At 37.9% G+C, this 27,780-nt stretch overlaps 4 protein-coding genes across 5 annotated transcripts; 2 read left to right on the top strand and 2 right to left on the bottom strand.

Moving 5' to 3' along the window:
• Nucleotides 1–409: 409 nt before the first annotated feature.
• Nucleotides 410–4,210, top strand: LOC140796252 (uncharacterized). Its single transcript, XM_073149196.1, has 17 exons — nucleotides 410–530; nucleotides 607–725; nucleotides 811–919; nucleotides 1,024–1,088; nucleotides 1,259–1,297; nucleotides 1,424–1,520; nucleotides 1,618–1,714; nucleotides 1,821–1,884; nucleotides 1,947–2,023; nucleotides 2,195–2,276; nucleotides 2,522–2,601; nucleotides 2,692–2,776; nucleotides 2,946–3,014; nucleotides 3,090–3,157; nucleotides 3,247–3,295; nucleotides 3,387–3,860; nucleotides 3,938–4,210. Exons 1-16 carry the CDS (start codon nucleotides 455–457, stop codon nucleotides 3,762–3,764), a joined length of 1,554 nt encoding a protein of 517 aa, XP_073005297.1. The 5' UTR covers nucleotides 410–454; the 3' UTR covers nucleotides 3,765–3,860; nucleotides 3,938–4,210.
• A 337-nt stretch (nucleotides 4,211–4,547) lies between these two features.
• LOC140796518 (oleosin Zm-II-like) lies at nucleotides 4,548–5,308 on the bottom strand. Its single transcript, XM_073149567.1, has one exon. The coding sequence runs from the start codon at nucleotides 5,277–5,279 to the stop codon at nucleotides 4,794–4,796; it is 486 nt and encodes a 161-aa protein (XP_073005668.1). The 5' UTR covers nucleotides 5,280–5,308; the 3' UTR covers nucleotides 4,548–4,793.
• A 285-nt stretch (nucleotides 5,309–5,593) lies between these two features.
• On the top strand, nucleotides 5,594–19,246 carry LOC140796511 (phenylalanine--tRNA ligase beta subunit, cytoplasmic). The gene is made up of 19 exons (XM_073149559.1): nucleotides 5,594–5,732; nucleotides 5,822–5,877; nucleotides 5,976–6,076; nucleotides 6,572–6,701; nucleotides 7,833–7,948; nucleotides 8,064–8,130; nucleotides 8,627–8,668; nucleotides 9,594–9,635; nucleotides 9,877–9,953; nucleotides 10,590–10,716; nucleotides 10,811–10,978; nucleotides 13,253–13,378; nucleotides 13,495–13,605; nucleotides 15,692–15,826; nucleotides 16,036–16,110; nucleotides 16,905–17,012; nucleotides 17,876–17,944; nucleotides 18,045–18,128; nucleotides 18,876–19,246. The coding sequence occupies exons 1-19, from the start codon at nucleotides 5,675–5,677 to the stop codon at nucleotides 18,942–18,944; spliced, it is 1,761 nt and encodes a 586-aa protein (XP_073005660.1). The 5' UTR covers nucleotides 5,594–5,674; the 3' UTR covers nucleotides 18,945–19,246.
• Nucleotides 19,247–19,842: 596 nt separating this feature from the next.
• Nucleotides 19,843–27,300, bottom strand: LOC140781065 (protein DETOXIFICATION 42-like). 2 transcript variants are annotated; one of them, XM_073126857.1, is made up of 14 exons: nucleotides 27,158–27,300; nucleotides 24,309–24,613; nucleotides 24,041–24,162; nucleotides 23,337–23,522; nucleotides 22,986–23,179; nucleotides 22,336–22,471; nucleotides 21,817–21,913; nucleotides 21,622–21,722; nucleotides 21,046–21,209; nucleotides 20,823–20,894; nucleotides 20,630–20,746; nucleotides 20,446–20,541; nucleotides 20,210–20,331; nucleotides 19,843–20,065 (listed from the first exon to the last, which is right to left on the bottom strand). In XM_073126857.1, the coding sequence occupies exons 2-14, from the start codon at nucleotides 24,497–24,499 to the stop codon at nucleotides 20,023–20,025; spliced, it is 1,641 nt and encodes a 546-aa protein (XP_072982958.1). In that variant the 5' UTR covers nucleotides 24,500–24,613; nucleotides 27,158–27,300; the 3' UTR covers nucleotides 19,843–20,022. The 2 variants fall into 2 exon arrangements, with proteins under 2 accessions (XP_072982958.1, XP_072982951.1); XM_073126850.1 differs by lacking the exon at nucleotides 27,158–27,300 and adding an exon at nucleotides 24,754–24,894.
• Nucleotides 27,301–27,780: the final 480 nt, after the last annotated feature.

The raw sequence follows: 27,780 nt of genomic DNA, 5'->3' as shown, positions 1-27,780 counted from the left end.
TAAAATAAAACTATTCTCAAAATGTCCACAATGAGTATGAGGACTACCAAAATAACCTTGGTAATAACACACAAATTAGCTAGATAAAATAGTATGACAAAAATAATAACAAAGTTTTCCACTAATTTTTAACAGTAATAATTTCAGTTGTATACTTCGTTCTGAAGGTGTCACAATTTACTATTTTTATAAAGGAGTAAATTTATTATTCGTAATTTCAGTGAAATTAGGCCCACAAAACTGGGTCGGAGTGGATGGCTGACCCAAATAAATCCAACCCGGCCCACATGATTTCTTTAGCTCTACAAAATACACACTTTCCCGCCAATCCGCCACTAGAAAAAACCCAATTCCCCGCCATTACTCTCTTTCACCAATTCATCTGCACCGCCAAGGCCCCAAAATCTCTCTCTCTCTCTCTCTCTCTCTCTCTCTCTCTCTCTCTCTCCGCTCAATGATGGCGCAGAGGTGGACCCATTCATCTTCCTTGTTCGGCGATCTCAGAACAAGAGAGCTCGATGGCTTCAGAGGTACCTATCTCTTCCTTAAACTTCTCCATCCCTCATTTGTCACGATCCTAGTTTTTGTGCTCTTCGTTCCGTCCAGTCACCAAGATCCCTTATATCGGCGATCTCTCATCGGAGTCCGGTGGCCTCGGCGCTGGAGTTTTGGCGGTGGAGCACTTCGGTGCATCCACTCCTCCGCTTGCCGTCTCCTTTTGCAAGGTTCCTTCTAAATTTGTGTATTTTAGGGTTTGATATTAGCAAAGTTTCGTCTTTGTGGTGCTATTTTTTTCTCGGTTTTCTGTAGAATATGAAAAGCTCTCACCTTCTCGCGGTTTCTGATGAGGACGGATACGTGAGCTTGTTTGACACCCGCAACAGTATTCCTTCTTATGCTCATTGTCAGGAGAAATCAGGTTGGTTAAAGGAACTTTAGCCTTCTGGTATGATTCTATGAACTAGGGATTGGATTTTAGATTTCCCTGCTTGATCTGATTAGTCTTTTTTCCCCTGTAATTAGCGGAAGCTAGGGTTTGCGATTGGGTTGCTCACAATAATGCCATTTTTGACTTGTGCTGGATAAAGGTACTGCTCTTGGTAAACTCGTTAACTTGGTAATGTGCCAAAGCAGAATTTTTTTTCTTAGCAAAAGATGATGTGCAGTTCTCTGAGTGAAGTTGAAAGAGTAGGAAATGCCTACATAAATCTCTTCAAGTTAATCGACATATACTTATGCTAGTTCTTTCGTATTTCAGGACGATAAAGAAATACTAACTGCTTCAGGTGATCAAACAGTAAGTTATTGAGATTTACTCACGTTTATAGTCGTGTTTGTAAAAAATGATTAAATTTACAAGGAATTTATATGCTTTCAATGCCAAAGGATTTTGTTTCCTAATACATGATTATGCTTTTATCAGATTAAACTGTGGAATGTAGAAACAAAGAAATGCCTGGCAATCTTGAAAGGGCACTCTGGAAGTGTAAAATCACTATGTCTGCATTCATCAAATCCTGGTAACTTTTTTCCTGCTGACTACATCCTTAATTTTGGTTTATGTTCAACATTAAAAATGATATTGGTATTTTAAATTGCTACTTTAATTTGGATCAGACCTTCTTGTATCTGGCTCTCGAGATGGATCTTTTTCTCTTTGGGATCTGAGGTGCTGGCACAGTTCCAACAACAGCCGTGGGGAAGCGCGCCTCTCGTATGCCCATCTCATCACTTGCAATTTTAAACTGACACTGCCCGTATGCACTTTTCTGAGTTAACAAGTAGGTGATTCATGACTTGGTGAGCTTACTTTTATGTAGGTGCGTTGCAGTTGTCAAAGAAGCACATTCTATTGCTCAAGGAAAGCGGGTTAGACAAAGAAAGGTTTGTTCATTTGAATTACTCACAGCCTCATAGGCCATCTTATTGAATGTTGTGGTTCTTAGGCTGCTTTGACGAGTATTACATCAGTGCTTTATCTCAAAGATGAAATTTCAGTGGCCAGTGCTGGAGCAGTGGACAGGTTTGGAGTCACTTCCATGACTACTTTCACCTGCCGTTCTTTAGGTGTTATAGATGCTAAACTTCAATAAGATCCAAGAAATTTAAACTCTTTTGATCTTTCTGTCCCTCAATGATCCTTTAGATCAGATTGATTCACACTTGATCTTATAATTTGCTTGCTTCACGACAGTGTTGTGAAATTCTGGGATACTCGCAACCTCAAATTTTCTATCACCCAAACATGCCCACATGCTGAGCCTAGTACTGGCAAGGTACATTACATGTACTCTATTCACTAGTAAAAAAAGTCATTCACAGAAGGTTTACTAGAGCAAAGAGAAATCGTACTTGGCCAACATGTGAAAAGCAAATTGATATACTACAGAAAGTATACAAAATATGAGGCTTTAGCTTGTTCTTTAACAAAAACTGAATCTTACCTTTTTGTACTGAGTTCAATTCTGGATAACAAATGACTTCAATTAGCTGATTCTTAAAAATCTCTTTGCATATAAAGGAAAGGGTGCAACATGGGATTTCTTGCTTATCTCAAGATTCAAGTGGTTCTTACATTGCTTCTTCATGCATGGACAATAGGTACTGCTACTTATTTGTTAATTTAGTATCTACAACTCTTATACATAGTCTTTCTGAACTGCTCTTTTATCCTTATTTTGAACCTGCCAGGATTTACTTGTACGATGTATTTCACCTTGACAAAGGTCCAGTGAATGTTTTCTCTGGTAGCAAAATAGAATCCTTCTTTGTGAAGGTGAGTAGAGGGGAAGTATATAACGACTATTCTAATTTGCAATATTGACGACAACTAATGTCCTTGTTCTAGGAAGCTCTTTGTTTACTTACATGTGTAAACAATTGCTTTACTCATCTGTTTACGTGCTAGTGGATGCTAATCTCTCTCTGTAAATCTGCTTGACCAGTCTGCAATGAGTCCTGATGGAACTCAAATTCTCGGTGGTTCTGGTGATGGCAATGCATACATATGGCAGGTACTTGGTTAAAACTAGTACACAGAAGATCCTCAAATTTGACTTGTACATTATTTCATACGATGACTGTAATAGGTGAAGCAACCTGCAGCAGCCCCAGTAGTACTGAAAGGACATGAGGGAGAAGTTACTGCTGTTGATTGGTATGAACTTTTGGAAAACTCATGCTTCCCGATGTCTGCTAGTTCCCAAGTTTCACCTATCTTAAAATTTATTGTTTTGAATCCTTCAGGTGCTCGTCAGAGTTTGGAAAGATAGCGACTTCTTCTGATGATTTCATGGTCAGTTATCCTAGCTAAGATGCATTTTCCTTTGATGATCTTATTTTCAAAATTTGCCACTGCCAAGTGCTAACATTAGCTTATTTACTAGGTCCGCGTCTGGAATAGCATGGCAAAGAGTTACACAAATAATTCTCCAACAGCTGTTAGAAAGAGAGTAACAGCACCAAATATTGAAGGCAGAAGGTTGTTCACAGATGAAACGGCAACATGTTCTTCAGATACAGCCAACATTGCCTGTGCTTCAAAGGAAACACCAGAAAACTCACTCTCGCCTGTTAATACTAAAACACAAGAATTCAGCACACCTGAATCTGGGAGGAAGAGAAATTTTGGGCTGCTTCTAATGGAAGGAATGGAGATGCACAAGAGCCCAGAAGCTCCCTCAAACAGCCCGTCTTCTGTGCTAAACCCCCCTTCCTCATTGAAAAGAAGAACTATTCGCGATTACTTTCTAAGTACATCGTGAAATATTTAATCTCTGGGCATGTCTTCTCTTCATCAATAGGGAATTCGTACATTCAATGACTATCAGTACATGAATCTACAAATTGTAAATTAAAAGGTAAGGTTGTAATTTTGTACGAATTTTCCTGTTCATATTGTTAACATCTAAATTTTTGTTCATTATCGTTCATGCAGGATAATAGCCGGAAAGGAACAGGTTGGGAGATCCAGCTGCAGTTCGTTTTATCACTATAGCTTTTTGAACCCTGCTGAGATTGCAATATCTCGTACTCTTTAGGTGGTTAATATCCATAATCTGTTTTTGCCTTCCAATGACTTATATATCACCCACATTGATGTCAAGGATTTCCCGTTGCATTATAGTGATTTTTCAGTTGTATATTCGATAGCAACATCTCAATTTTGTCATCTTGATAAAGAAAACCTATCAAGAATTAGTTACTCTTCTATCCGTATTTGTTATTTGTCCCAACGACTTCCTTTGATCTGGACGGTGAACTTTTGAAGTTTGCTTACATCACTTCCCAAGGCAATGGCTTAGCTGATGCACATCGAGTGGTGTATATATATATATATATATATGAAGTGAAGCTTTCCCAACATTTTTTCCAGTCCTTTTGCCTTTAAGATCGAACTGAACTATTTTGGGCCCAATATAATTCCTTATGCGGGCCCATGGGTCTTGCCCCAAAAGTATTAAGCTCGAAGAAGAGTTCTTTATAGCTATTTAGCTGCAGAACAAATTATAGCAAGAAGATTATCAATAACTACTCGATTAGGTGAATTTTGAGCTCAAAAAGTTTCACTTTTATTTATTAACGTAGACAACAATTTAATTCCTTACCACTCGCGAGCTTTCACAAACTGAGTCTTAGAACGACCTAACGGTCAAAAAACAACGTATACACACACACAGACACAGAAAACCCAACATCAACGAAAACTAAAACGCCATGCCTCGAACTCAAAAGCATCAAGTACCAACCACACCACCATTCCATCTCTCCTCTTAGTCACTAATAACACTTCATCAAGTCCTTCCGGCCACATCCTGCGCCTTGCTCTGTATGGTCTGCCCTGCCTCCTTCGTTCTCTGTCCGACCTGCGCCGTCATCTCCGCCATCCTCCTCTTCGCCTGCTCCATCTCCTCCGGCGCCCTACTCACCATCCCCCTTACAGTCCTCGCCAAGCACGCCAGCGACGACAGCCCGCCGAGCCCGAGCGCCCCCGACGTCAAGAACCCGGTCACCGCGAGCCCCATCAGCAGCGCGGCGGGCACAAGCACCGGGCTGAAGAGGAGGAACACCGGAGTCAGGAGCGCGAGGCCGATGACGGACGCCGTCAGGGCGAGGCCGGAGAGGGTCAAGAGGAGGCCGCCGACGGGGAAGAGCGTGGCGACGGTGACGGCTTGGGATGTGGTGGGGCCCTTGCTGGGGATCATGGATTTGATGTCTTCCGCCATCGGACGCTGCTGCTGCAGCAGCTGGTGGCGTTGCTCCCTTTCTCGATCGCCCATCGTTACCCCCTTTTGGTTTCGTTTGAGAAGAGAACTGGAAAAGAAGTGAGGGAAGAAGAGGAGGGAGGAGAGGGTTTTATAAAGAGAGGGAAAGGTTTAACGCCAATGACACGTGTCGGGAAAGGGCGACGCGTGGTTGAGATGGGGTTTTGCATGGGCTACAGGTTGCCGTGCTTTGGAGCGGTGGGTGGGAGTGAGTTATCTTCTTCGCTTACTTAGCCATTTTCAACTGGATCAAGTCCAAGAAGTATCGGGCTGGGCCTAAAGCCCTACTAGCCTTCAGGAAGCCCAATTCTACCTTCGGTAACTGTAGTCGATGTATAAAGAAAATAGTTGAGGTTTTCCTAATCCTTCCTCCTCCCCCGCTCTGTCCATTTTCTAACCTCTCCGCCGCCATGCCGACGGTGAGCATCGGGAGAGACCGCCTCTTCGAAGCCATCGGCAAGACTTACAGTAATCGACCACCGATGCCCTCCCCTGATTCCTTTTCTTGTTCAGTCCTTTTCCAGTTCGCTGATTCGATTTTTCTCTTCCAATCGCAGCGCAGGAGGAGTTCGAAGCGCTCTGCTTCGAGTTCGGGATCGAACTCGACGATGTGGTAAGGCACCCGAATCACGCTTCTCGTTTTATCTCCTTTTTCTTTGAGTGTTTGATGCACGTACTTTTCTTATTGGGCCTAAAATTCTTGTTCAATAGACGACGGAGAAGGCGATTATTCGGAAAGAGAAGCACTTGGAAGACGAAGATGAGGATGCGGATGAGGAGGTGATTTATAAGATCGAGGTTGCGGCGAATAGGTATTGAGTTATAAACGCATTTTCGTTGAATGCGACGAATTGGATCTCATATTCAGGAATTTAGCCATGGTCACGTAGAATGTAGATGCATTTGGTGGACGACATGCTTCATCGTATGGAAGTCCTTAATTGTTATGTTGGATTTCAGGGATAACTTAACCTAAGACCTGTCAATGCATTGTTATGCTTCGTTTGCCCCACTTGGACTAGAATGTAGCTGCTGTCAGTCAGCATTTTAGCTTATTGTTAGGAATGACAATTCTTCGAATTATTAGTGTATAAGTAGCTTTCTACTGCTGCTATGAATTTAGCAAATTGAAATTTTGGATTTTATGCATTGCTTTTTTGCCCATTTGGTAACGTAGTACTTTATTGACACTGTACCACGTTTTGAAACTTTAAACCATGCAAGTATGTAACTAATTTTGGGATGGCTTTTGAATTACTGTTATCTTCATTACTTATTTACTTTTGGTTTGTTGGACATCAATGCAGATACGATTTGCTTTGTCTTGAAGGAATAGCACGAGCTCTTCGCATATTCATTGGGGAGGAAAAGACTCCGGTCTTCAAAGTCTCAGACATCCCACCTAATTCTATGCTCAGAGTACATGTTAAACCAGAGGTAATGGTTGAGTGCTTGAGGGTCTAATACTGTACATTGAAATTTCTCTCAAAAGTTAGTTTTTGTTGGATAATTTAGGAAACATGGTAATATCTGCACTATATTATGCAGTTTGTGTATTGAATCTGCTTATCACATAAATGTTGTATGGAAGGATCTTCTCTGAGTTCTCTCCATGATCATTTTGTCATAATCTAGATCCAAACTTTAGGTTTATTACTATACTTTGACCTGCCAAACATTGAATTTCAGTTGAATAGCCAATTTTATGTGTAGGATTACATTTATTTATATAAGGCACTCTCTTTTGTTCTTCGTATTGTGATCTATCTCTTTAGCAATTTCTTTTGCTTTGATTGGTCTAAAAGATCATGATCTTCTATGTTTTCATTGGTAAGAGAGCAATTTTGCCCTAGGTTTTGTTGCATCTTTTCCTTATTCTTTTTATTTTCCGAGTTCATCTTTAGCAAATCCTATTTTCATATGCCTCCATTGACTTCCTCTTCCTCTACCACCTTAATCTAATGATTCCCGTCTTTACAATTACTTACCGCTCCCTCTTCTTCTACCTTCCAATGCCATACCACCTCCAATAGCTGGCTTCACTTTTTAAGCTGCCTTCACAGCCATTGGCACTCTCTAATCACCTGCTCCACTGTCTCCCCTAGTCCCATCCATATACTCTTACCTATCTTCCAACTAGTTGCCACTCTTCTTTGCTCTGTCATTTCTGCGGCCTGCCAGTGACCACCAGCACCCTACTGCTTTACCATTTCAATTTTATTATTATTTTGTAGACCAAGTTTTTCTTATATCTGTTCTTTTTAAATTAAAGTTTTTAGTCTAAACTGCACATTTATATATATATATATGTGTGTGTGTGTGTGTGTGTGTGTGTGTGTGTGTGAGTACCTTGATTGCTGGCTCACAATGGATGCTTTTAGAACATTAGATATAGTAACCACCACTTTGGAGATGGGTAGAAAAGAATCTCCTAAGGGTGCTAACTAAGCTTAAATACAAGTATATTACCCAGGTCATCATATTTTATCTTTCTCGTTATCTTATTATTTCATAACTGAATTGGATGTAAAGATTTAATAGTTTACTGATGTTGGCATCATTTAACAGACTTCATTAATTAGACCATTTATTGTCTCTGCTGTCCTAAGGGGAGTAGCTTTTGATGAAGCGAGATACAATAGCTTCATTGACTTACAAGATAAACTCCACCACAATATTTGCCGGTTAGCTTTTTATGACAATTTACTAGTCTTTCCTTTTTGCAACAGTAATCTAGTACCATTATTTACCTGTGTAAGTTTTCTCAGTTAAGTTCACTACATTTGCCCCTTAATGCAGGCGGAGGACTTTAGTTGCTATTGGCACTCATGATTTGGACACTTTACAGGGTCCCTTCTCGTATGAGGTGAAATACATTTAATTAACGCTCTCCTTTTAATAGTTGAATCTTGTTTGATTCTTTATCTTCTAAGTTCTAGCAACATTTTAGTGTTGCACTGTTGCTTGTTACTTAGTTTTATTTTCATATAGAAGCACAGATTACTCAGGGTTAGTTTAATGGTAGGATATTAACTTGATTGTGGTTTGAGATTTTGGCAACAAAAGTAATAGATTGGCTTTGATCTTAGAAGTGCTTAAATGGTGTTGGGCAACTTTTGTTTCCATGGTCGATGATCTAGCAGAGGTAGGAGATTTTTTTGTTTTTGTGCTTTTCTTTAAAGTTGCTATTATAATTTATACCTATGTTTATGACATATTACAATCCATATAAGTTCATCACTAATTGAGTGATTTCCTTTTTTTTTCCTTTTCCAATTAATGGGGACCTGTAAGTGTTATACAACCTTTCTTCTTATTCTGGTTTACTGCATATACTAATCTGATAAATTTTCTTCCCTCAGGCTTTACCACCCACAGAGATAGAATTTGTCCCTCTAAAACAGGTAATTTAATACATTTCATCATATTTAGCTGAATGCTTATGCGCTTCTATCTTGTAGCTGCATTTAACTTTTCTTTGGCTTTTGTAAGAACAATGTGTTTGAGTTTCAAACATGCTCTTTATCTTAGTTAAGAATCTACACATGAAGTTTTACTAGCATAAGGACAAGCCTATATCATATCATTACAAGTTTATTGGTAAGTTCTGAAAAAGATGATCTTCATATTACTTTTGATGTGTGATGCTAGGTTCCTTGTTTCACCATATTTCAATACAATAGGTCATTTGCTGCCTGAAAGCTGATATTATAAAGAAGGGCTTTCGATTTTAGTGATATGATTGCATGGTAGCAGAACTGAGTATACATATGTGCGGCAAGTCAATATCCATGTTAATGTAATGGTATAGTGTGCTAGAAATCTATATCTGTTTTTGTATTTTCTCATCTTTTAATGAAGTCATTCCTCTCTTTACGTTTGCTACGACTTGTATATGTGCACAGAGACATATATTGAGCCGTAGGATGCATCTTCGAACTGCTTAATTGTAGCTGGTACAATTTCCTTGATAATAATCTTGGTATAATGAACAAACAGGCATAAAAAAATTCTTAAAGGTGGCCAAATATATGAGCTTTAAAGTTAAAAGAGAGGGTGAAAGACTTGGTATATAGTATGTTATATAAATCTAGAAGTCTTTTTGATGTATGCTTGGTTGAACTCACTGTTTATGATCCATTATCCCTACTCTGTTACATGAGATATTTCCTGTTTCAGATTTGTCATATTTCCTTTTAGTCCTTTTACTGAATAAATACTAATAAGTGATATGAGGTTAATGTAGCTACTTGGAGTTTACCTTTTTCCTGATAGTAATGCAACTATTCGACTGATGTTTTATTTTATTCCTTTTAATCTTTTGCTCAGGTTAAAAGCTTCAAGGCAAATGACCTAATGGAATATTATAAAGTAAGCAGAATAATACAATACTCCTATTATGTTCTTTTACCTATATGTAACACTGGCTTCGATAAGCCTAGCATGTCACTATTCTTGTAAAGTACTTTATTTTACCTTTTTGAGCTATAAATGCCATTCTGGCAGATTTGACATGCCTAGCTTCTTCCTCAAGCTTATTATACATTTGTCCAAAAATTTTATCTCAGCATTTGTATTATTGATGGGGTTCTTTCACAATTATTTTTGGCAGTCTGATATGAAATTGAAGAAGTTCTTGCATATAATTGAGAATTCCCCTGTGTACCCTGTGATATATGACAGCAAAAGGTGAGGGAATTATTATCTGATTGTTTTTCTGACATGTAAGCTGATTACATTATGCTGGTTTTGTCTTGTCTTATAGGTGTATTTTTCAGTTAGTATACAAATATTCTATCGACCAGGGCTGCTTGGGTACCCAGTTGTTCATGAATGGGGCGCGCTAAGTATCAGAAATTCATTTTGGGTTTCACTTTGTAGCAAAATAAGCTGAGTGTGAGCATCATTAAAAGCTCATTGTATAAACAAGCAAATTCAAGCATGAAATTTGGAAAACACTATGCTTGTGGCTCTATTCTTGAGGGTTTGCTTTATACAAGGATTCTTGTACTGAGCCTGAGCATATACAGGTTAAGGCTCAACCCAAGCTAGAGCCAAGTCTGAGCACTACATTATAATTCTAAGCCGAGGCAGAGCAGCCTACGATTCATCTTGGATTTTCCGTACAGATGACTTTGTGGCTCTTTTAAGATAATGAACTTATGCTAGTGGTTAGCCATTACAGATATTTTTATGAAGGCAATTATTTGAATGAATTGAGTTCAAATTCTTTTCCCCACTTAACCTCCTAATGGAGAGAGTTAGTAGCATTCATTTGTTTTTGACAATTTGTTGCTACTCTGAATGACATCTGGGTATTTGCAGAACGGTATTATCATTGCCTCCAATTATTAATGGAGCGCATTCAGCTATTACTCTGAAGACAAAAAATGTACTCATTGAATGTACAGCCACTGATCTAACAAAGGCAAACATTGTTTTGAATACAATGGTAGGCAGGGAAAGAGGGAACTTTTCTTTTCAGTACTTTTGCTTTAGCTGATGGCAAAACTTCTAATTACAATGTCTTTCTTGCAATTCTGTAGGTTACAATGTTCTCACAATACTGTGAAAGGAAGTTCGAGGTCGAACCAGTTGAAGTGATTTATTCTGATGGCAAGTCTAGCATTTACCCTGATCTTTCGGTTACAAAAATGGAGGTTCTTCTTTCTGATATTATTGGTCCCATTGGTGTCTCTCTGGAGGAAACAAAGGTATTACTGAAGTTATATATTATTATAGCAAACTCACAAACCTGTGGGGACTTATTCTCATCTTCGAATGCATATTTTCTGATTCCACTTATATTCGTTCATGAACTTAGTAGTAGTATACTAATATGCCATACTATTTTTCATGATTTTGCATTTCATTGATCTTTGTGACGTTAATATGCCATACAACTTTGTATTAGTATACTTAGTGGTCATTTCTGATCTTATCTGTCTGTCTGCTTTCTAATTTCCTGCAATTGAATTTGACACGAGTTGTTTAGCATTTGTGGAAGGTCTTGGTCTACGAACTTGACAATGATATTTTATTCAATTTTTCATAATGTATTCAATCTGACTGACAGCTAGACAGTCACGGTTGTTTAATTCTGATAGAGAAGTAGTCTGAAGTTGCTGCCAAGCTGGCTTTTCAACTAGTTAACAACATATCATCATGGACGCAAAGTTGATTTTCTAAACTCATGCTTATGTATACATAGAATAACATTGGCATGAAATTCTGAAATAACAAGGAAGAGCAATCCAACTTTCAGGCAGCAGTCCGATAACTTGATGGACTAGCTTGTTTGATGTCATCCTTAAATGAACTCTAGTGGTCAGTGTAGCTTGTTTACAAGGAAACTATGATACAAGTTATATGGCTGCATGCACTGATCTATGTGGAGTTTTGTCTGTGTCTGAGGGATGTTCCCCATTATGCTTGAGTGACTAACTGAATTTCCTAATTTCTGCATATTTTAAGAGAATCTCTATTCTTCTGGTCTTTCTGAACTTATTCTTTTTTATATTTAAAACGACCAACCAAAAGTACTGGATCAAAGTCGATAACAGGGACAGACCAAAAATTCGGAACATTTCCTTCTTTTCAAGGGACAGATTGAAACTGAATTTGATACCTAAAACCTTCTTTTTTAGCTTTTACTTGTCTAGAGAAGGCTTCAGTATCTGCAATGTTTTCTTGATGCATGCCCAGATGCAGTGAGATCATTGTTTAAACTTTAAAACTTTAAATCTCTATTTCGTAGAGGTCTTTCCTCTGTCAGACTCTTCTGAAGTGCCCTTCCGTCCACTCTGTGCTGCTCCTTGTAGAGCCCTATTCGTTGGATTGGTAGCTCCAGTAGCCGATGAACGGCTGCTTTTTAGAAGTAGCTGCAAATCCCTTGCCCTGAAGGAACATGTGCAAATCAGTTTGGAAATTGGCCAAGTGAAATAAATTTGTTTACTATCAGAACAAGCTTCATGCTTGTTTTATCTGCTTTCACTATTTCCTGTTTTAGCAAGAGTTCCACTATTCCTGATTTGAGGAATAAGCTGGCTTTATTGAGAAGGAGATAATTTATGCTGGAAGACCATGGACTTGAGGAATGAGGTAAGTTTGAGAAATTCTTGATGGAATACAAAAGTCAAATCACAAAGGCAAAGTCTATTTTCTGTCAGCAGAACTTGTTCTAGATAGAGAGCCAGAAGAAGGAAAAGATTTGAAAAGTTGTTGAGTTTCTGCAGGAAAAGATACTGACCCTAGGTTGATGGTGTAAGGGCCACTAGATAGGGATGTTGCATGTAATGCTTCTCTGTTGTTATTACTATTGTACCTCCATCTCATGGTTGCTGTGGCTTTGTTAGATGTTGTCTCAGCTTTTATGAACTTGCTCTAGTTAACCTACTGTGTTTCTAAGGGTATTCACAAGAAAATTTAAGCCATCCATCTTTCTTTCATAAAAAATTGTTTAGATAACTAAATTAATTCTGTGTTACTTCTAAATTTTAGTTCGCATTTCAGGTTAAGAATTTGTGTGTTTGCTATTTAAACTCCTGCCTTGGGTACAACTAAGAGAAGATTGTTAGACTTGTGGATCCCTGAGAGTTAGAAATTTGCCAATTTATATCTACCAGTTAGTACTCTCCCTAGGCTTCCAACATCTACATAATATTGTGACTATTATATAATGTAGTTACTTGCTTATTGTCGTATGTGCCAATTTATATGATTACATGCTTGTTTATTTTGGTTACATGGAAAGGAAATTGTTTGACATTTCTTGATGGTGGACATTAGCTAAATCTTTTGTGTATTTTTTAAGTTGTTACATTTTCGCCTTCCTTCCATTACTCTGTGTGTGTGTGTGTGTTAGAACAGATGATTACACATTTTATATGAGTTTTCTTAATAATTTCGTTTTACTTTATGATCTAATTTAATCATCCCAAATTTCATTCCTCAAATGAGATTAATTTGTTGAGTACTTGTCATGACAGGTCATTCCCCTATTGAACAAAATGCAATTGCAAGCTAAGTCCTTGTCTGCAGGTGAAAATCATAAGATACTTGTGTCCGTACCTCCTACGAGAAGTGATATTTTACATGCCCGAGATATCATGGAGGTGTGTGTAGTTATAGGAGAAGTTAGACTGAATTGATTTTTTGTATGTGAATTCAGTGGGTGCCATCTCTTCTCTTCTTTATCTTCACGCTCATCTCCTCTAATTTCTCTTTGAAGGATGTTGCTATTGCTTATGGCTACAATAATATTACAAAAACGAAGCCAAAGTGCATGACAACAGGCGGAAGGCAGCCTTTGAATCTATTTTCTGATAAAATTAGAGCTGAGGTACTGATGAGAGAACATAACCATTTGATTCCTTCTGGTTCCCTTGTTTTACAAAGTTCAGTTTCTGTTCACAAGATATGGAAGTCCTTTAATCTTGCAAGATGAAAAGGAAGAAACTTGTGTCTCACTTACAATTTACAAACCTATATATCATGCTCTCTTTATGTATATTATGCTCTAATACTATATGACTTTGGCTTAAGTTCCATGTTCGCTCAAACCATGCACAGCACTTTCATCTCTCCTAATGGATGAAAGAAAGAAATAGTCTTAGTTTGTATAAGCATGGCCTCCAAAAACGGCACTCTTTAGCATGCATTACACTGCATATTTCAGATAGTGTTGTCTCTGAAGATAGTATTTTCGCTATTACACGGCACTCTTTAGCCTCCAAAAACAGCACTCTTTGTCTCTGAAGATAGTGTTTTCGCTGGCGGAACTTAAGTTGCAATTACTGATAATTGGCTTCTTGATTAATGATGTTGCATGCTAGCTAATCCATTTTTAATAGCCATTTCATTATGGTGCATGTTATGAATGTGCTACTTAAAGATAATTGCAAGATAAGCTGAGCTAGTTATCTTCTGAATATGGTACACTAGTAACTAGGTGGTGCTGTGGTGGTGAACTGACAGCTGACACAAACACTGCAAGATAAGTCTATCTATGTCTTTCTTACTCCTTGGTGGATCCAAAAATCATTTATTTCACTTTCCAGCACCTAGACATTAAGCAAAAAGTCAGATGTATATACAAGGTCAAATTCTGCTAACCTGCATAATTACATCATTAGATGTAATATTGTGAGTTGGGGACGGTGGTAATCAGGCGATCCTTAATTTTAGATACTTAGGCTGTTTGCTACCTCATATCTCACCCAATCTTGCAATAATGACAGTATTGTCGCAATCATCTGACCATTCATGTTTTTGGTTGTTGAAAAGATCCAAATATTCCTCGTGGCCTGTGCTATGTGCTATGTGCTATTTACAATGCTTTTCTCCAGATAACATGTACTTGGATGGTGCAGACTTTCTTGTATGATTGGAAATCAAACATTGAATATCCATGTGAGAAACTTGTCTAGTAGAAGCACCCTAATGAAGTTATGAGATTTGGGTTACCGTCTCTAATTTGGAGCAATGAGAGATGATGCTAAGGAATGCTTGATAAAAGAAGTTGATTGAAGCCCATCACAATCACAGGTTTATAGGTGTGGATATGTAAAGGGTGAAAAGATGCCATCTACATGTGAGATCAAATTATGGTTGCCAAAATTGGTTAATCCCAAATCAGATCGGCCGATCTGGATCTGATCAGCCATAACCAATTCTGATCCTGACCCAAAACCAGTCTAGTGACTAGTTTCGATCTGGGATCGGCTAGTTTCGGCATCGACTAGATTGGCCAATCCATCTCGGTCATATCAGTCGGATTGGTCAAAACTTGGCTGAAACTTTTTTTTTTTTAAAATTCATGTCGAATCTAAAATCAATATAATCTAGGCTCACAATGAAAAAGACATGAAATGATGGAGGGTACAAAAAGAAGCTCCTCCTTGATACCCCTTTATGATGCCACTTGTGATGCTTATATGAGTTGCAACATGGGAGAGGGAAATATTTAGTATAGAATGTTTCTCCAGTCTTATCTGTATAGAATATAAAGAATTCTCAACTTTTAAGTGACTTCTATTTCTTGACATAACCTTTTATATAGTACAAAATATTGCTATTTTCAGCACTGCAATATTAGCTGTGCCATCTTTCACCTTAAAATGCTAATTGTTTTCTGGAAGGCTGTTTCTTGTTCCCTTTTGTTCGAGGGACAAAGATTCCCCATTGTATTTTCTATTAGAGTACTGTTTCATTCTACTTATAATAATGACTTCCTTTACTTGGCGGCCCTTGTTATTGTTGTGGGACACTTTCTTTTTGATAGTTAACTGAGAACCTTCCTAGTAAGTAACTTCTGAGGTCTGAGGTCAAATAGTTGTAGCTAAGTAACATAATAGTTCTTCTTTTGAGCTATGTTTTTATTTATTTATTAACGTTCTCTCGTTGAATGTCCTTCCATCTTTCTACAGGTTACAAGGGCTGGGTATATGGAGGTGCTCACTTGGGTCTTATGCTCGCATGAAGAAAACTTTACAATGTTAAAGAGGAACGAAGATGGGCAGAAAGCAGTTATTATTTCAAATCCACGAACATCAGAATTTGAGGTTTGTTTCTCATCCTCTTAGATGTCAACCCTCTATATATCTTCTTATACAAATTTGGACCTAATACACTTGAAATTTTCTCTAGATATAATATTAATTTTGATTTTTAATCATGTGTTTGATTGAAGGCTTAATGAGTCCCTTCCTTCTCCCAATTCGATTAATTCTCAACAAATGTAGTGTTTATTTGGCACTTTGGAATCCTGCAGGTTGTTCGAACAAGTCTCATGTCATGCTTATTGAAAACTTTGAAGCACAATATAGATCATCCAAGGCCCATAAAGGTACTCCTTGTGGAGATCTCCTGTGTTGCTAATTTGTTCTTTCAGTGATTGTTTATGTATTACTTTAAGAAAGGATATCATCTATATTCCTCCAATCTTTTACTTGCTGTGGGAAAACTGATTCAGTTTATTGATGTTGATTTCCATCTTCGATCCATCGAACCAACTGAACTAATCTGTCTTGTTGCTCTTCTTAGTCTGCATACTAACTTCCTCAATCTTGTGAAAAGTTATATATGGAAGTTAATACTTGGTGATTGTTGATTGGTTATGTTCATCCATGCGATAAACTTGCTTAGTTGATTAGTTCTTTCTTTTCTCATAACAACTTCCAACAATTATCTCCAACTAATAAATTCTGTTCTGTCTTCACATTTTATTTCTTTAAAGGGTCAGAACATCAGTTCCAACTCTCAGTGTGGAACTTTAGTTTCAGTATTTGGTGGTTCATTACTTCATTATATCTTGTGTGCATTTTCTTGCCATTGTTTCTCTAACAAGATTGGTAATATTTACCGGGGTATATTAAGTTCTTGTTGTCTGATGCATTTGGCTTGGCTGTTTTAGAGTTCTGTAATTCTGTTTGTATATGTTATCATTGCTAACTAATAACTCACAAAATTCTTGGTAGCAGAATTGGTATTAACTGCTTGTTATTGATGTTCTAATATGATATGCCGCTTCAAATTCTTGCATGCTAGATAGAAAAGATTTGTATTACTTTGAAAAAGTAGGTATAATGGAAAAGCTACATCTTGCTCTTCTTTTCATTTATTTATTTCCTTTGGTTATAGATATTTGAAGTTGGTGATGTGGTGACACTAGATGGGTCACGCGATGTTGGTGCTGCAAATAATCGTCGACTTGCGGCTTTGTATTGCAATGTGACATCAGGATTTGAGGTAGTAGATGTATTAGATGACTATTGGGATTTGGTTTTACGTTCTATTGGTATCTTTCAATATTTTAGGGTGATCATCATCAATGAAATTTTGTTTATTTAAACAAGTGCATCATGAAAGTGTAAGATCTTTTTACTGTGATTGCGGGCGGCAGGACTTCTATCGTTGTGTCCGAGAAAATCTACCTTTGTTTTCATTTGATCTTTCGTGCAGGCTGTATGCAGTTGAACCTTCCCCTCCCTCCTTCCATGGCTTGTTATTCTTTTCATAATAATTCAACTGCTTGTGTTTTTTTTTTGGAGCAACAAGGAAGCACAAACACCTCCATTGTAGAGGTTGTTCGTATTGGATATGTTTCGTTGGATATTATAGTAATGCAGATTAGGTACTAAGGTTAAGTATTCAAATTGGCAAAATAAATAAAACGGTGACATTTTTTGTGGGATATAGATTTTTAATCTAGATAAACTACACAAGTAGGATAAGTCCAAACTTTTCTGGACTAGATTATATTAACTAACTAGCTGCTATGTAATCATAGAAGGCTACTACAGTTCTTGTTAAAGACAGTTAGAAGGTTTTGAGGAAGTTAAAAAATAATTGATGGGCACTAATGAGAACAGGAAGGCAGGAGAGAAATACTAGAAGAATCATAACTGGACTCATGGATTATTTTCCTTCATTTATTATATTTGTCTGTGTGTTGCATAATGCATTGTCCAAGCCAACTTGGAAAAGGGCATGGATCATTGAAGATTATCATAGGATAATATAAACTCTTTTCCCTTTTTTGTAGCTTAGGTTTACAACACAAGAATGTGTTTTTTATGCATACTAATATATTTCGATCACATTTTATGCAGGAAATTGTGGGTTTGGTAGATAGAATCATGAACTTTGCGAGAGCACCTTATGTAAACATGTCTTCAGAGGTAAGCTTGTGACATCTGATCTAGATAGGTTCCTGTTTGTCACTCTCTGTTCATCTATTCTTCCATAATAATGACATCTTTAAATGATAAACAACTGAAGGAACCGGAATTTTTCCCAAGAAGACAATGTAGCATAATGTTCAATGGCAGACAAATTGGCAATTTTGGCGTTGTACATCCTGAGGTAACCTACAAAGTATCACAACTGTGCACCATAATGATTTAGGAGACTAATGCAGTAATTTTTTTTATGCTACTAGATTTATTTGTGTGGAAGGATTTATGCTTCTATATATAATCTCCCAGTAATATATATAAGATCTACTCTCTTTCATTGTTTTGATAGCATTTTGGCAGCATTCGGTTATCCTTTCTGTTGATTTTCTGTTATAGTTATATATACATTGTAGATTTTGGGAGCATCTATGTTAAGGTGGTTATTTCCTCAGACAATTCAATCTTCCAAGTGTTTCATGTTGACAATTTCATTACTCCTGCCCCAGAAGCTATAAAAACAAACGATCACCTGAGTTGGAGCATTATCTTTTGTACTTATACTCAAATATATGCTATTGCTCTTCTATTACCTTATTTATTTAGTTCCCATGTCAAGAGGACTCAGGAGGGCTTGCCCCCACATTGCGTAGTCTACAGAGCACCCAACCAATATGGACTATCCTATCTGCCAAATGGCCATACATAGATTTCATGACAATTACCCTGTTTGATTTTGCTTTCTCGTACTAAATTCTAGTGGGTTGATATCACATTTGACATCCTAGGTGCGAAAAGTGCTCTTTTTCTAATCATCCTCCTCATCTTTGACTTGTGCTTACTTCAAATTGTTATGGAATAGCTTGAGTGATGAGAATCCTTTAGAAGTCTGCACTTTTTCCACCATCATGTGACTAATTATGCTCGTTTCTCTCAGGTTTTGAAGAAATTTGGTATTCCCGACCCATGCTCTTTTGTTGAGATCGATATCCAGGGGTTGTTATAGTGCCTTCTACTATTGTGGCTCAATTGGGAAACTGCTGCTATTGTTTCGGCTCATTCTTTTTTGGTAGGTTTTATTGGTAGCTTAATATACTGGGTCATACACTCTTACACTGTTGGACATTCAAAACTCCCTTGCAAGCATCTCCAGGTTCTTGGAACAGTAAACTAGTATTAAGTTTTCTTTAATTTCCTTGTCAGGCTCTAGCAATATATTTATTTCTGTACCAGGTGTTCTTTTTTAAACAGATGTCTGTATTTACGATTGTGTTATAATTTTTGTCAACCCGTGTTGGATTTTTGGCATTTCTCTTAAGTGCACTTTGGTTTCTCTTGAGGATGCTACCATTCTTGCAGTATAAGCATGTTTTTCCTTAAATGGTGCATATTTTGCTTTACGTTCAATTTTTTTTTCTTAGATAAACCCAGGAAGAATCCTTGATTCATTTGTAAAAGCAGAACGCCTATCTCTACTTGGGCACCCCAAGGCTTTATTCAGATGAATTCAAGATCTCTTATCAAAATTTGCTTTAAAGACTTGAGGGGCTTACCAGAGAGAAACTATCACTGGATACAATATGTTTGTGGGCAATAGCATTATTCATTTGGGAGGACATGCTTCAGGTTGTATGAATGAAAAGAATGACTACTGGTATTTCTAGCATCTTAAACGTGTTACAAGGGATACTGTTAGAGGTCTAGTCTCCGATGCATTGTTTTATTTATGTTAATCAAAACCTTGCTAACTTGACATTGCTATTGCACCAATTAAGAGCACCTAAATTTTGATCATATGTTGGTCCAAACTGCCAATTGATTTCTCAAATTTGAAGGGTTTTTCACATTCTGTGCTTCATAGGGGGAGAGAGAGAGAGAGAGTGAGAGAGAGAGAGAGGGACAAATTTTCAGGTTTCCTCCTAGAAATGAGGGGAAGATATGTTCCTTTTACCACACATGATCATATACTAGACTTCTGTATCAGAGGTCAGAGTCAAAATTATGTATGCATGATTTCTTCTGTTTATTGCATGCCTTTACATAAGTGCCTAAAACAACACAGTCACTCAAAAGAAGGCCATAAATCATCTCCTGAGAAAATTCCAAGGTCCCCTTGCAGCTCCCATCCTGCAAACAAACACAAGGAAACGATTAAGTGGGCGCCCTTGAAGAAAAGCATTCTGTTGGTCATAACTATAAGGGTTGAAGGAAATTGTATGCCATTCATCATGGATCTTTTAAAGGCACATGGCCATGGGCAAGCTATCATACCTCAAAATGCTTGCAAATGTTCTTAAGCTCATGTAGATCGTCAACGCAATCCATATTCCAATAAATCCATGATGTGAAGATAGATATATCAGGCAAGGAATGCTAATGGCAGCTACCGCAACCTGAAGAAAAAAGTATCATACAAACCATCAATATCATCATCGTTGGAACAAATTACATATTAAACATCCTTTTAACTAAAGTTAGTTTCAGCGGATGATTGTATAAGAACTTGCCATAGAGTATGCAGAATATGTGTAATCAGATGCTCCAAAGTTAACGCCGTCGAATACAAATGCCAAGGAGTTGATCGTTTGCGTACCGGCAACGAACTAACAAATAAATGTGATGTTAAGAATCTTCAGGATAGTGAGAGTGATACTATCAGGGAATGTTCTTGTTAGAACTTAGATAATATACCGGAATTCCTTTGTGGATTATTTTTATCACATTGATGTCTTTTGTGAAAATGCCTGCACCAAACTGCATTCCAGCTCCAAGCAAAAGGGTGAGGGCCATCCCCAAGACGATGCTTAACTGGAAATCAACGTCTAAATTGTGAGTGGTGGGAAATTTTAGGATGATTTCTTATAGAATTTGAGAAGCCGCATACCTGCAATACACGAGCAGTAGCAGTAACAACTTTGTGATGATCCTTCTTGGCAAATGCACAGGCGAGTACTGCCTGCAAATAATCATAGACATTTGTTAGAAAACTAGCACGGCAAGGAGTGCAGTAAATAACCCAATGGTTGAGAAACAATAACTTTGCACAACAAAAGCACTGTGACATATGTAAGCTCAATATTTCCCAGAAGAGTATTCCAAGTTATAACCTGTCCAGCAACAGCCAATCCGTCAGCAAGAAGAGATGTTGCCAACCAAAGCTGCAAGCAGATCTGGAATGCTGCCATGATTGCTGGCCCCTGATGAGCAGCTAATGATGCAGCTAGTGTGACGCAGAATGTTACTGCTATTACCCTTGCTAGTAGCAGGAATCCTAATTTCCATAAAGAATACCCGAAAGATCTGATTAGAAGTGGAGATTATGGGGGTTCCAGGAAGAATTTCAAAGACTACTAATAGCTGTTATTCTAGGATCAGAACATAAAATTTGTGAATAACCTAAATCTAATTTGGCAAACTAAGCTTTGACTAGATGCAAGAGAATTGTGGGTTGATATCTATACCTTCTTAAGTATTGCATAACTTCAAGAACGCATGGATATAACTTTCTAAATTTCTTACTTCTTGTTATATATTTCTTTTATTTCCTTATTTCTCACAGTAAAAAAGCATGGATATAAAAGGGTGTGAAACATGACAGTTCAGTTTGAGAGTAGAACCAAATAAAAATAGCACAGTATTGCAGGAAAACTCACGTATAGCTTACTTAGGAGCTAATAACTTACCGCATCGAAGGAATCGGTTAAGTTTCAGGGCTTTAATACTAGGTGGCACAACATCAACTTGCTGCCATAGTCTACAAAATAGTATCACTGTTATTAGGTACCTGCAATGGAACGATATTTTAGATGTGAGTAAAGGCATTGGAATATAAAGATAATGACGTAATAAAAAGCTAGGAAACAGGAGATGGAATTTACTGAGAAATAACATGGGCAATTGCTGCTCCAGTGACACCCAGATGAAAGACAAACATCAAAATTGGGTCCAATATTATGTTTGTTATATCTCCAGCCACTGCAATGTGGAAAAGGGAAGGGTGATAAAGTGGCACTGAATAAGAATTAATGACATAAAGGAAAATATGTTGTTTAGTTCACTTAGGCCAACAATCAGCAGATATATTACCATAATTGACATTTGTTTAATATGCTTTGCAAATGTTACCATAATCGACATTTGTTTAATATTGGCATCTGGTTCATGTGTTCAAATACCATTCGACAAGCTTTTAACTTGATATCAGTAGCGGTATTATATGTTAATTAGAGGTGAATATATTACCTTGGATTTAAGAAACGGCATACTAGTGGAGCAACATGCATAACTCAATGACAGCCATATTGTAACACAAGTGGTATTTCCATAAGATGTTTGACAAGATTATATGAATGGTATTGTATGTATGCTATTTAATTAGGTATTAGGTAAGTAATTACCTGTCGCATATAAAGGAGTTTTTGTGTCCTTAAATCCTCTGAAAACCCCTTGCATCGCCAAAGATAAAAGAACAGCAGGAGCACCAAGTGATCTCAACGTTAAGTACCGCAATGCTGGTGCAAGCATGGGAGAACCCTATTAAGAAGTTAAACTTCAAACAATGAGAAAGAAAGACTCGATGACATGAAAGATCAGCATTATATGTTACTGAGAAATGTAAACATGAAAGTTCAGCATTATGTGTTATGAGAAAAACCTAGTATTCAAATTTCATAAAGTTATTAACAGAAGATATGACAAAATTAGTTGAGGAGATCAACCTAGTAATGGTACACGACAAGATCCTACAAACATGATATGTTAAAAAAAACTTGTAAAAAAGTTTACACTAGCTTCCTCCTCTAATCTCAAGCAAAACTGGAAAGGGTGAAGATTGCTTGCTTACTATTGATCCATATTATCATAATTAATTTTCTAACATTCTAAGTATCAGTCGGTATTGTTTTATTAGGAACTCCGGAACAATATGCATATAAGTAATTAGGTATTATTACTTCTCAAATCATTACAGAAATTGCCATACTGCAGAAAAGTGATCAAAGAGCCTCAAATATTATCAAGCTTCAGCAGAAGAAGAATAATTACTTACAGAATTCACACCCATCAGTTGTAAGACCATTTTTGCCGCAAAAATCAGGAAAATAGCCTGAAGAAGTCCAAGAACTCCACCAACAATTAGTGCTGATGAAACTGAGGGAATATATCTTTTCTTAAATTCACGTCGGGGTAGATTTGTGCACTCGGTGACAAGATATGATGTGTTGCATCCTGTGTTCTTGGACTCTGGATAATATAACCAGGAACGATATCATAATTAGTCAAGCTATAATTGATAAAAGAGATAAAAAAAAGTTGCACGCAAAAACAAAAAGCAGCACTTCATTTTTTTTCTGATGAAGCAGTTCTGTAAATATACTTATATAGGAGAGCTGCTGCATACCACTGCTATCAATTGGAGAAGCCTTTTCAAGGTCATTGCTTTTCTCTTCTTCAATGCTTTCGCTAATTATAGCATCCTCTTCTGCCACAAATGATGTTGTAACACTAACAAGAGGGTAGATGCAAACTTTGGAGACCTGGTTGAATATGGCAATAGAAACACCCACAGCAGCAATCTCCACAGAGCCTGTATTCCATAAATCAAAAAGTCAAATTGTCAAAATGTAGGAGCCAAAAAGAGTAAATAAGTACAGATATCAAGGGAAAGATCATAGATTGCATGGTTAACAGACGAAAACTTAATCCCTTTTCCCAATTACTAAAATTTAGCCATTCATTACTCTCTTCCAGTTTCCATTACTAAAGAATCTCTCGCTGAAATACCACGAGGAACAAAAGCATTTTGAAGTGGTTGACGCTCCTATTGTACCACTATGTATTCTCTGATAGTATTCAGCCCTTAATTGTCTATACAGAAACGAATCCAATCATAATATATAATAGCTTCCCCTTATTATAATTGCAATACTGAAGCTTCTGACAGAGAGAGGCCATGTAATTCCAGACAGGAATAGCACAACTAACAAGCCATTAAGAAGACATTAACATTTTTGTAGGAAGCCTAGTAGAATACACTTGATGACTGAATCATAAGGTTGCCAGTGAATCTTCAAAAGAAGATGAAAGGAATCAGAGATGTTAAACCTAGTCTGCCAATAAATGCTGTGTCAACTAGAGAAGCAAGTGGGTCAGCTGCTAAAGCCAGTGCAGCAGGGACAGCAATCCGCATAATCTCCAATCCGAGCTCGTCAAGCTTCAAGACATGCCTGTTTAACCAAACCCAACAATCAAATCAGATTAATTTAAACCCCAGAAACAGCAAATTGAATGAATTCTGAGAAACTGAGCAATGTTACCTTGTTTCATCTCAAACTACAATTTCCAGTAAATGGCAATAAAAGATAAGTAATACCTGATGTTCATCACAAAAAGATAGAGGCCGGTCTTTCTCGGCTTGTTGATCACTTGAGGTAACAACTCTTCCTCTTTGGTAGTGTCTTTGCCATTCATTCCTACCTTTGTTGCATTTCGGCAATCCAATGTTTCTTTGGTAGGATCAGCGATGGGGATTTCCTTCTCAGAACCATTAGCAGCAGCTTCCATCAGTTAGAAATGAAAACCTCTCTGATAACCAACAATGCGTCTGGAATTACAATGCTTCTTCTCAGCAATCTTTAAGCATGCAGAACAACACGAACTGAGGATACAGCACCAGACCTGCGAATTCGACACCTTGTTATATATGACCAAAGTGGTCAGTACAAAGCTCTGCACAAGAAGCACTACAGTTACCAACAAATGCTTCACTTTAATGAGCACAGGACAGCAGAAAGCGAGGTAGATAAAACAAAACTAACCCGGAACAGAACTCGTGAAGAATTTAAACCCCAAAATACCCGCCTAAAAGCTGAGGCAAAAGGAAGCTTCACACTAGATCTTCTCCAAGAACCCATATCAAAGATGAAACCTTTATAGCATTGTACCTCGAAAACTCTCATGCCTAACGCAACAGTGATGCTACATCAATGCCTTCACCATATCACGCCTCCCTCATGGGAAATAGGATCCGCATCCCGACAAAAAAATGCCATCAGTTCACGTCGTGTCAATGACGTAATATCAAACAAGTTTTTGATCAAACTAAATCTAAAATGTATACGCAAGTTGCCAGGTTAAAACTAATTCGCCTTAGTAGGTAAACCTTGGTTTTTGACGTCGACGGCGAGATATAATTCGATAGAAGTCGCTTATACTGTCACCATTTCTAGATACTTTTAGCAAAATAACACATTTAGAAGTCCCACACTAAGAATCGCTTGTGGAATTAATAACTTGTATGAATCAAAGCCACCATGTCAGGCAAAGGCTCTATCTGACGCATCTATTTGACATCTACATGAACTAGAAGTGATCTATACCGAGCGGAAATATGTTTAGAATTAACGTATTTGTGTGCATTCTTTTGTACTCTTATTTTGGCCAAAAGAATCTATGCCCCACAAATGATGGAGGCAATTGTACGCAATTATCAAACGGAAGGTATCCGCCACAAAATATTAAGAACCGAAGCTCTCCAAACGTCACGGAGAAATAGAAAGGATGCATATGATATTCCAAAGAGGGTCGAAAGACCAGAAGACAGCGAATACCGCGGGGTTTCCACGGCAAGGCGAAGGCGCTGCCTCTTTCTTTCTTTCTTTGATGTCAATTAGGGGTAACCATCCCACCCACCCAACCACATAACCTCTATCAGTGCATAAGATCGCATCTATCCACTTCGTGCGAGCTGTAGAGCGACTTATGCACGAAATGTGAGATGGGTTTTTGAATTCAACCCAAAAAATGGTCGAAAAATATTAGCTTTACGAGAACCAAAGCCCACTTCTCCCATTTAGTGCTCACCTCTTTCATCTCCATTTGAGGGGACAAAGAACAAAAGACATCCTTTTTCCTCAGTCCAAGAGTGGAGTACGAAACCAACAAGCAGGAAAAGAAACAAACGCTCGTAAAGTGGAACCCCATGCGATGGATTTGCGACCTGAGCTGGGACTTGGCATGAGAGTGAGAGAGAGAGCGGGGGGGGGGGGGGGGGGGGGGGGTAAGAGAAGTAGTTTTCTCATAAAGCAATACAGTAGCACCAAGTTGATTTAAGAATCCTAAATTGTAGCTATGTGAGGCTATTACTGGTAGACTAACTAAATCCAAGTTGCTCTTATTAAAAGAGTGGTGGTAGTGGGGTCTATATAAAGTTGTATTCACACGGTAATAGACTAGTTGTCTCTATTTAGTCTTAGTCCTACAATGGAGCATATGCTCATTAAGATAACATTCTATACATGCCTCCAAAGACTAGTTGTCTCTATTTAGTCTTAACCCTACAAGGAAGCATATGTCAACATATCAAGATAGAATTCTATACATGCATTGAAAAGATTCATTTTCCCCTATTTATTCTTTAAAAAAAACTTGAAATGCCATCCAAGCTGCAAACAAAATAGTTCCATAGGCAAAAGTTGAAACTGAAAAGAAAAAAAAAATCCTCGAAATTGTGCGAAAAATTAGTGAAAACATCTTCCAAGATCCTTAGTGGCACAATCAAGGGGAAGGATGGGTCATATCTTCTGAAACCCTGAAATAGGCAAATTAAAGAAGGGAGGGCTCCACTATAAAGACTGGCAGGGTCTAGTAGTGCAGTTATAAGGATTCCACTTGCTCCTTTGTCGTAAACAACGTCACTGCCAAAGTTTCTACCTTTAATGTAATAAAAACTTGTTTGAATTTATATTGATCCTAAAGTTATGGCTAAAGATTGATAATTTCTACTGCCTCCTCCTGGATCTCTCTCATAAAGAAAGCTCTATCCAACCTCAACCACATTCCAGTAGAAATGAACGCCCTTATTTCATGAGTCGACCTCACCTAGCTGCTATCAAGGACATTAACACATTGTACCTTATTTTAAAGGAATTTTTTAAGTTCATATTTGTAGGAAGGCCAACCAGCTGACTGACTAGCGAATACTAGGTGTATTCTCTTTCAGGATAAATTAGGGTGTTCTCTAGACAGTGTTTTGTTTAGCTATCTATATATTCTGATAAAAGAAGAGGATGAAGACCATTACAAACTACAGTAAGGAGCAAGACATAAGAGATGATTCAAACTCAATTGCTTCTGCTACTAATGCCATATCAAATTGCTATGCAAAATTTACAAATAAACAATCATGAGACTGGCAAAGAGTTTGGTGTACAGCATGCAAACCTTTTTCTCCAAGTGCTCAGATGACAAAACTCTCAGGATTTGCTCCCTTCTCTACTCAAGCTGAACAGTTCCTGTGTCTGTGTCTGTGTCTGTGTCTGTGTGCGTATATATATACATACACACACACACACACACACACACACACACACACACACACACACACACACACACGCAATCTCTTAGCATGCAAAGATCAGCACCGTCTTCCTCTCCTCAGTTGGTCCACGAAGGATTTGCAACAACGCAGTCTTGGTGGGCCCAGACATGTCTACCTTGTCGTCTAGCCTCGACTCCTCTAGCCCACGATGAGTGGAGCGACGTGTCATCACTTGGTTGGCGAGTAATGTGGGTTCCCCGAGGATCCGGCCAATAAGCACATGGTATTGCCTTGCAAAATGTTATCCGAGACAATTTTGAGGCCTTTAATTACGGCTTTATATCACCTCTAATTCGCCATTAGTGGAGAGACGAGCACTCGCGATGGAGCTCCTGCCTCTCTCTCTCTCTCATCTTTTCCTCCAATTTTAGAATGTGGTGGCAGTGTTAGGTTACAGAGAGAGAGAGAGAGAGAGGGGGAGTTAGGAGTGGGCTCCAATTAAAGTTAGGCACGCGTCTAACTTGAT

Source organism: Typha latifolia, chromosome 1 (assembly GCF_019914945.1).
Source record: "Typha latifolia isolate L0001 chromosome 1, TyphaL0001v2, whole genome shotgun sequence".
Taxonomy (NCBI): domain Eukaryota; kingdom Viridiplantae; phylum Streptophyta; class Magnoliopsida; order Poales; family Typhaceae; genus Typha; species Typha latifolia.
This window is presented reverse-complemented; position numbering and strand designations above follow the sequence as displayed.

Coding starts and splice junctions, on each gene's coding strand:
- LOC140796511 (XM_073149559.1), top strand. CDS start 5,675: ATGCCGACGGTGAGCATCGGGAGAGACCGCCTCTTCGAAGCCATCGGC. Junction 17,945..18,044: donor ATGTAAACATGTCTTCAGAG/GTAAGCTTGTGA, acceptor AAACAACTGAAG/GAACCGGAATTTTTCCCAAG. Junction 18,129..18,875: donor TTGGCGTTGTACATCCTGAG/GTAACCTACAAA, acceptor CGTTTCTCTCAG/GTTTTGAAGAAATTTGGTAT.
- LOC140796252 (XM_073149196.1), top strand. CDS start 455: ATGATGGCGCAGAGGTGGACCCATTCATCTTCCTTGTTCGGCGATCTC. Junction 531..606: donor AGAGCTCGATGGCTTCAGAG/GTACCTATCTCT, acceptor CGTTCCGTCCAG/TCACCAAGATCCCTTATATC. Junction 3,158..3,246: donor GAAGTTACTGCTGTTGATTG/GTATGAACTTTT, acceptor TGAATCCTTCAG/GTGCTCGTCAGAGTTTGGAA.
- LOC140796518 (XM_073149567.1), bottom strand. CDS start 5,279: ATGGGCGATCGAGAAAGGGAGCAACGCCACCAGCTGCTGCAGCAGCAG.
- LOC140781065 (XM_073126857.1), bottom strand. CDS start 24,499: ATGGAAGCTGCTGCTAATGGTTCTGAGAAGGAAATCCCCATCGCTGAT. Junction 24,163..24,308: donor CTTTTTGTGATGAACATCAG/GTATTACTTATC, acceptor TTGGTTAAACAG/GCATGTCTTGAAGCTTGACG. Junction 20,542..20,629: donor TAATCCACAAAGGAATTCCG/GTATATTATCTA, acceptor TTTATTTGTTAG/TTCGTTGCCGGTACGCAAAC.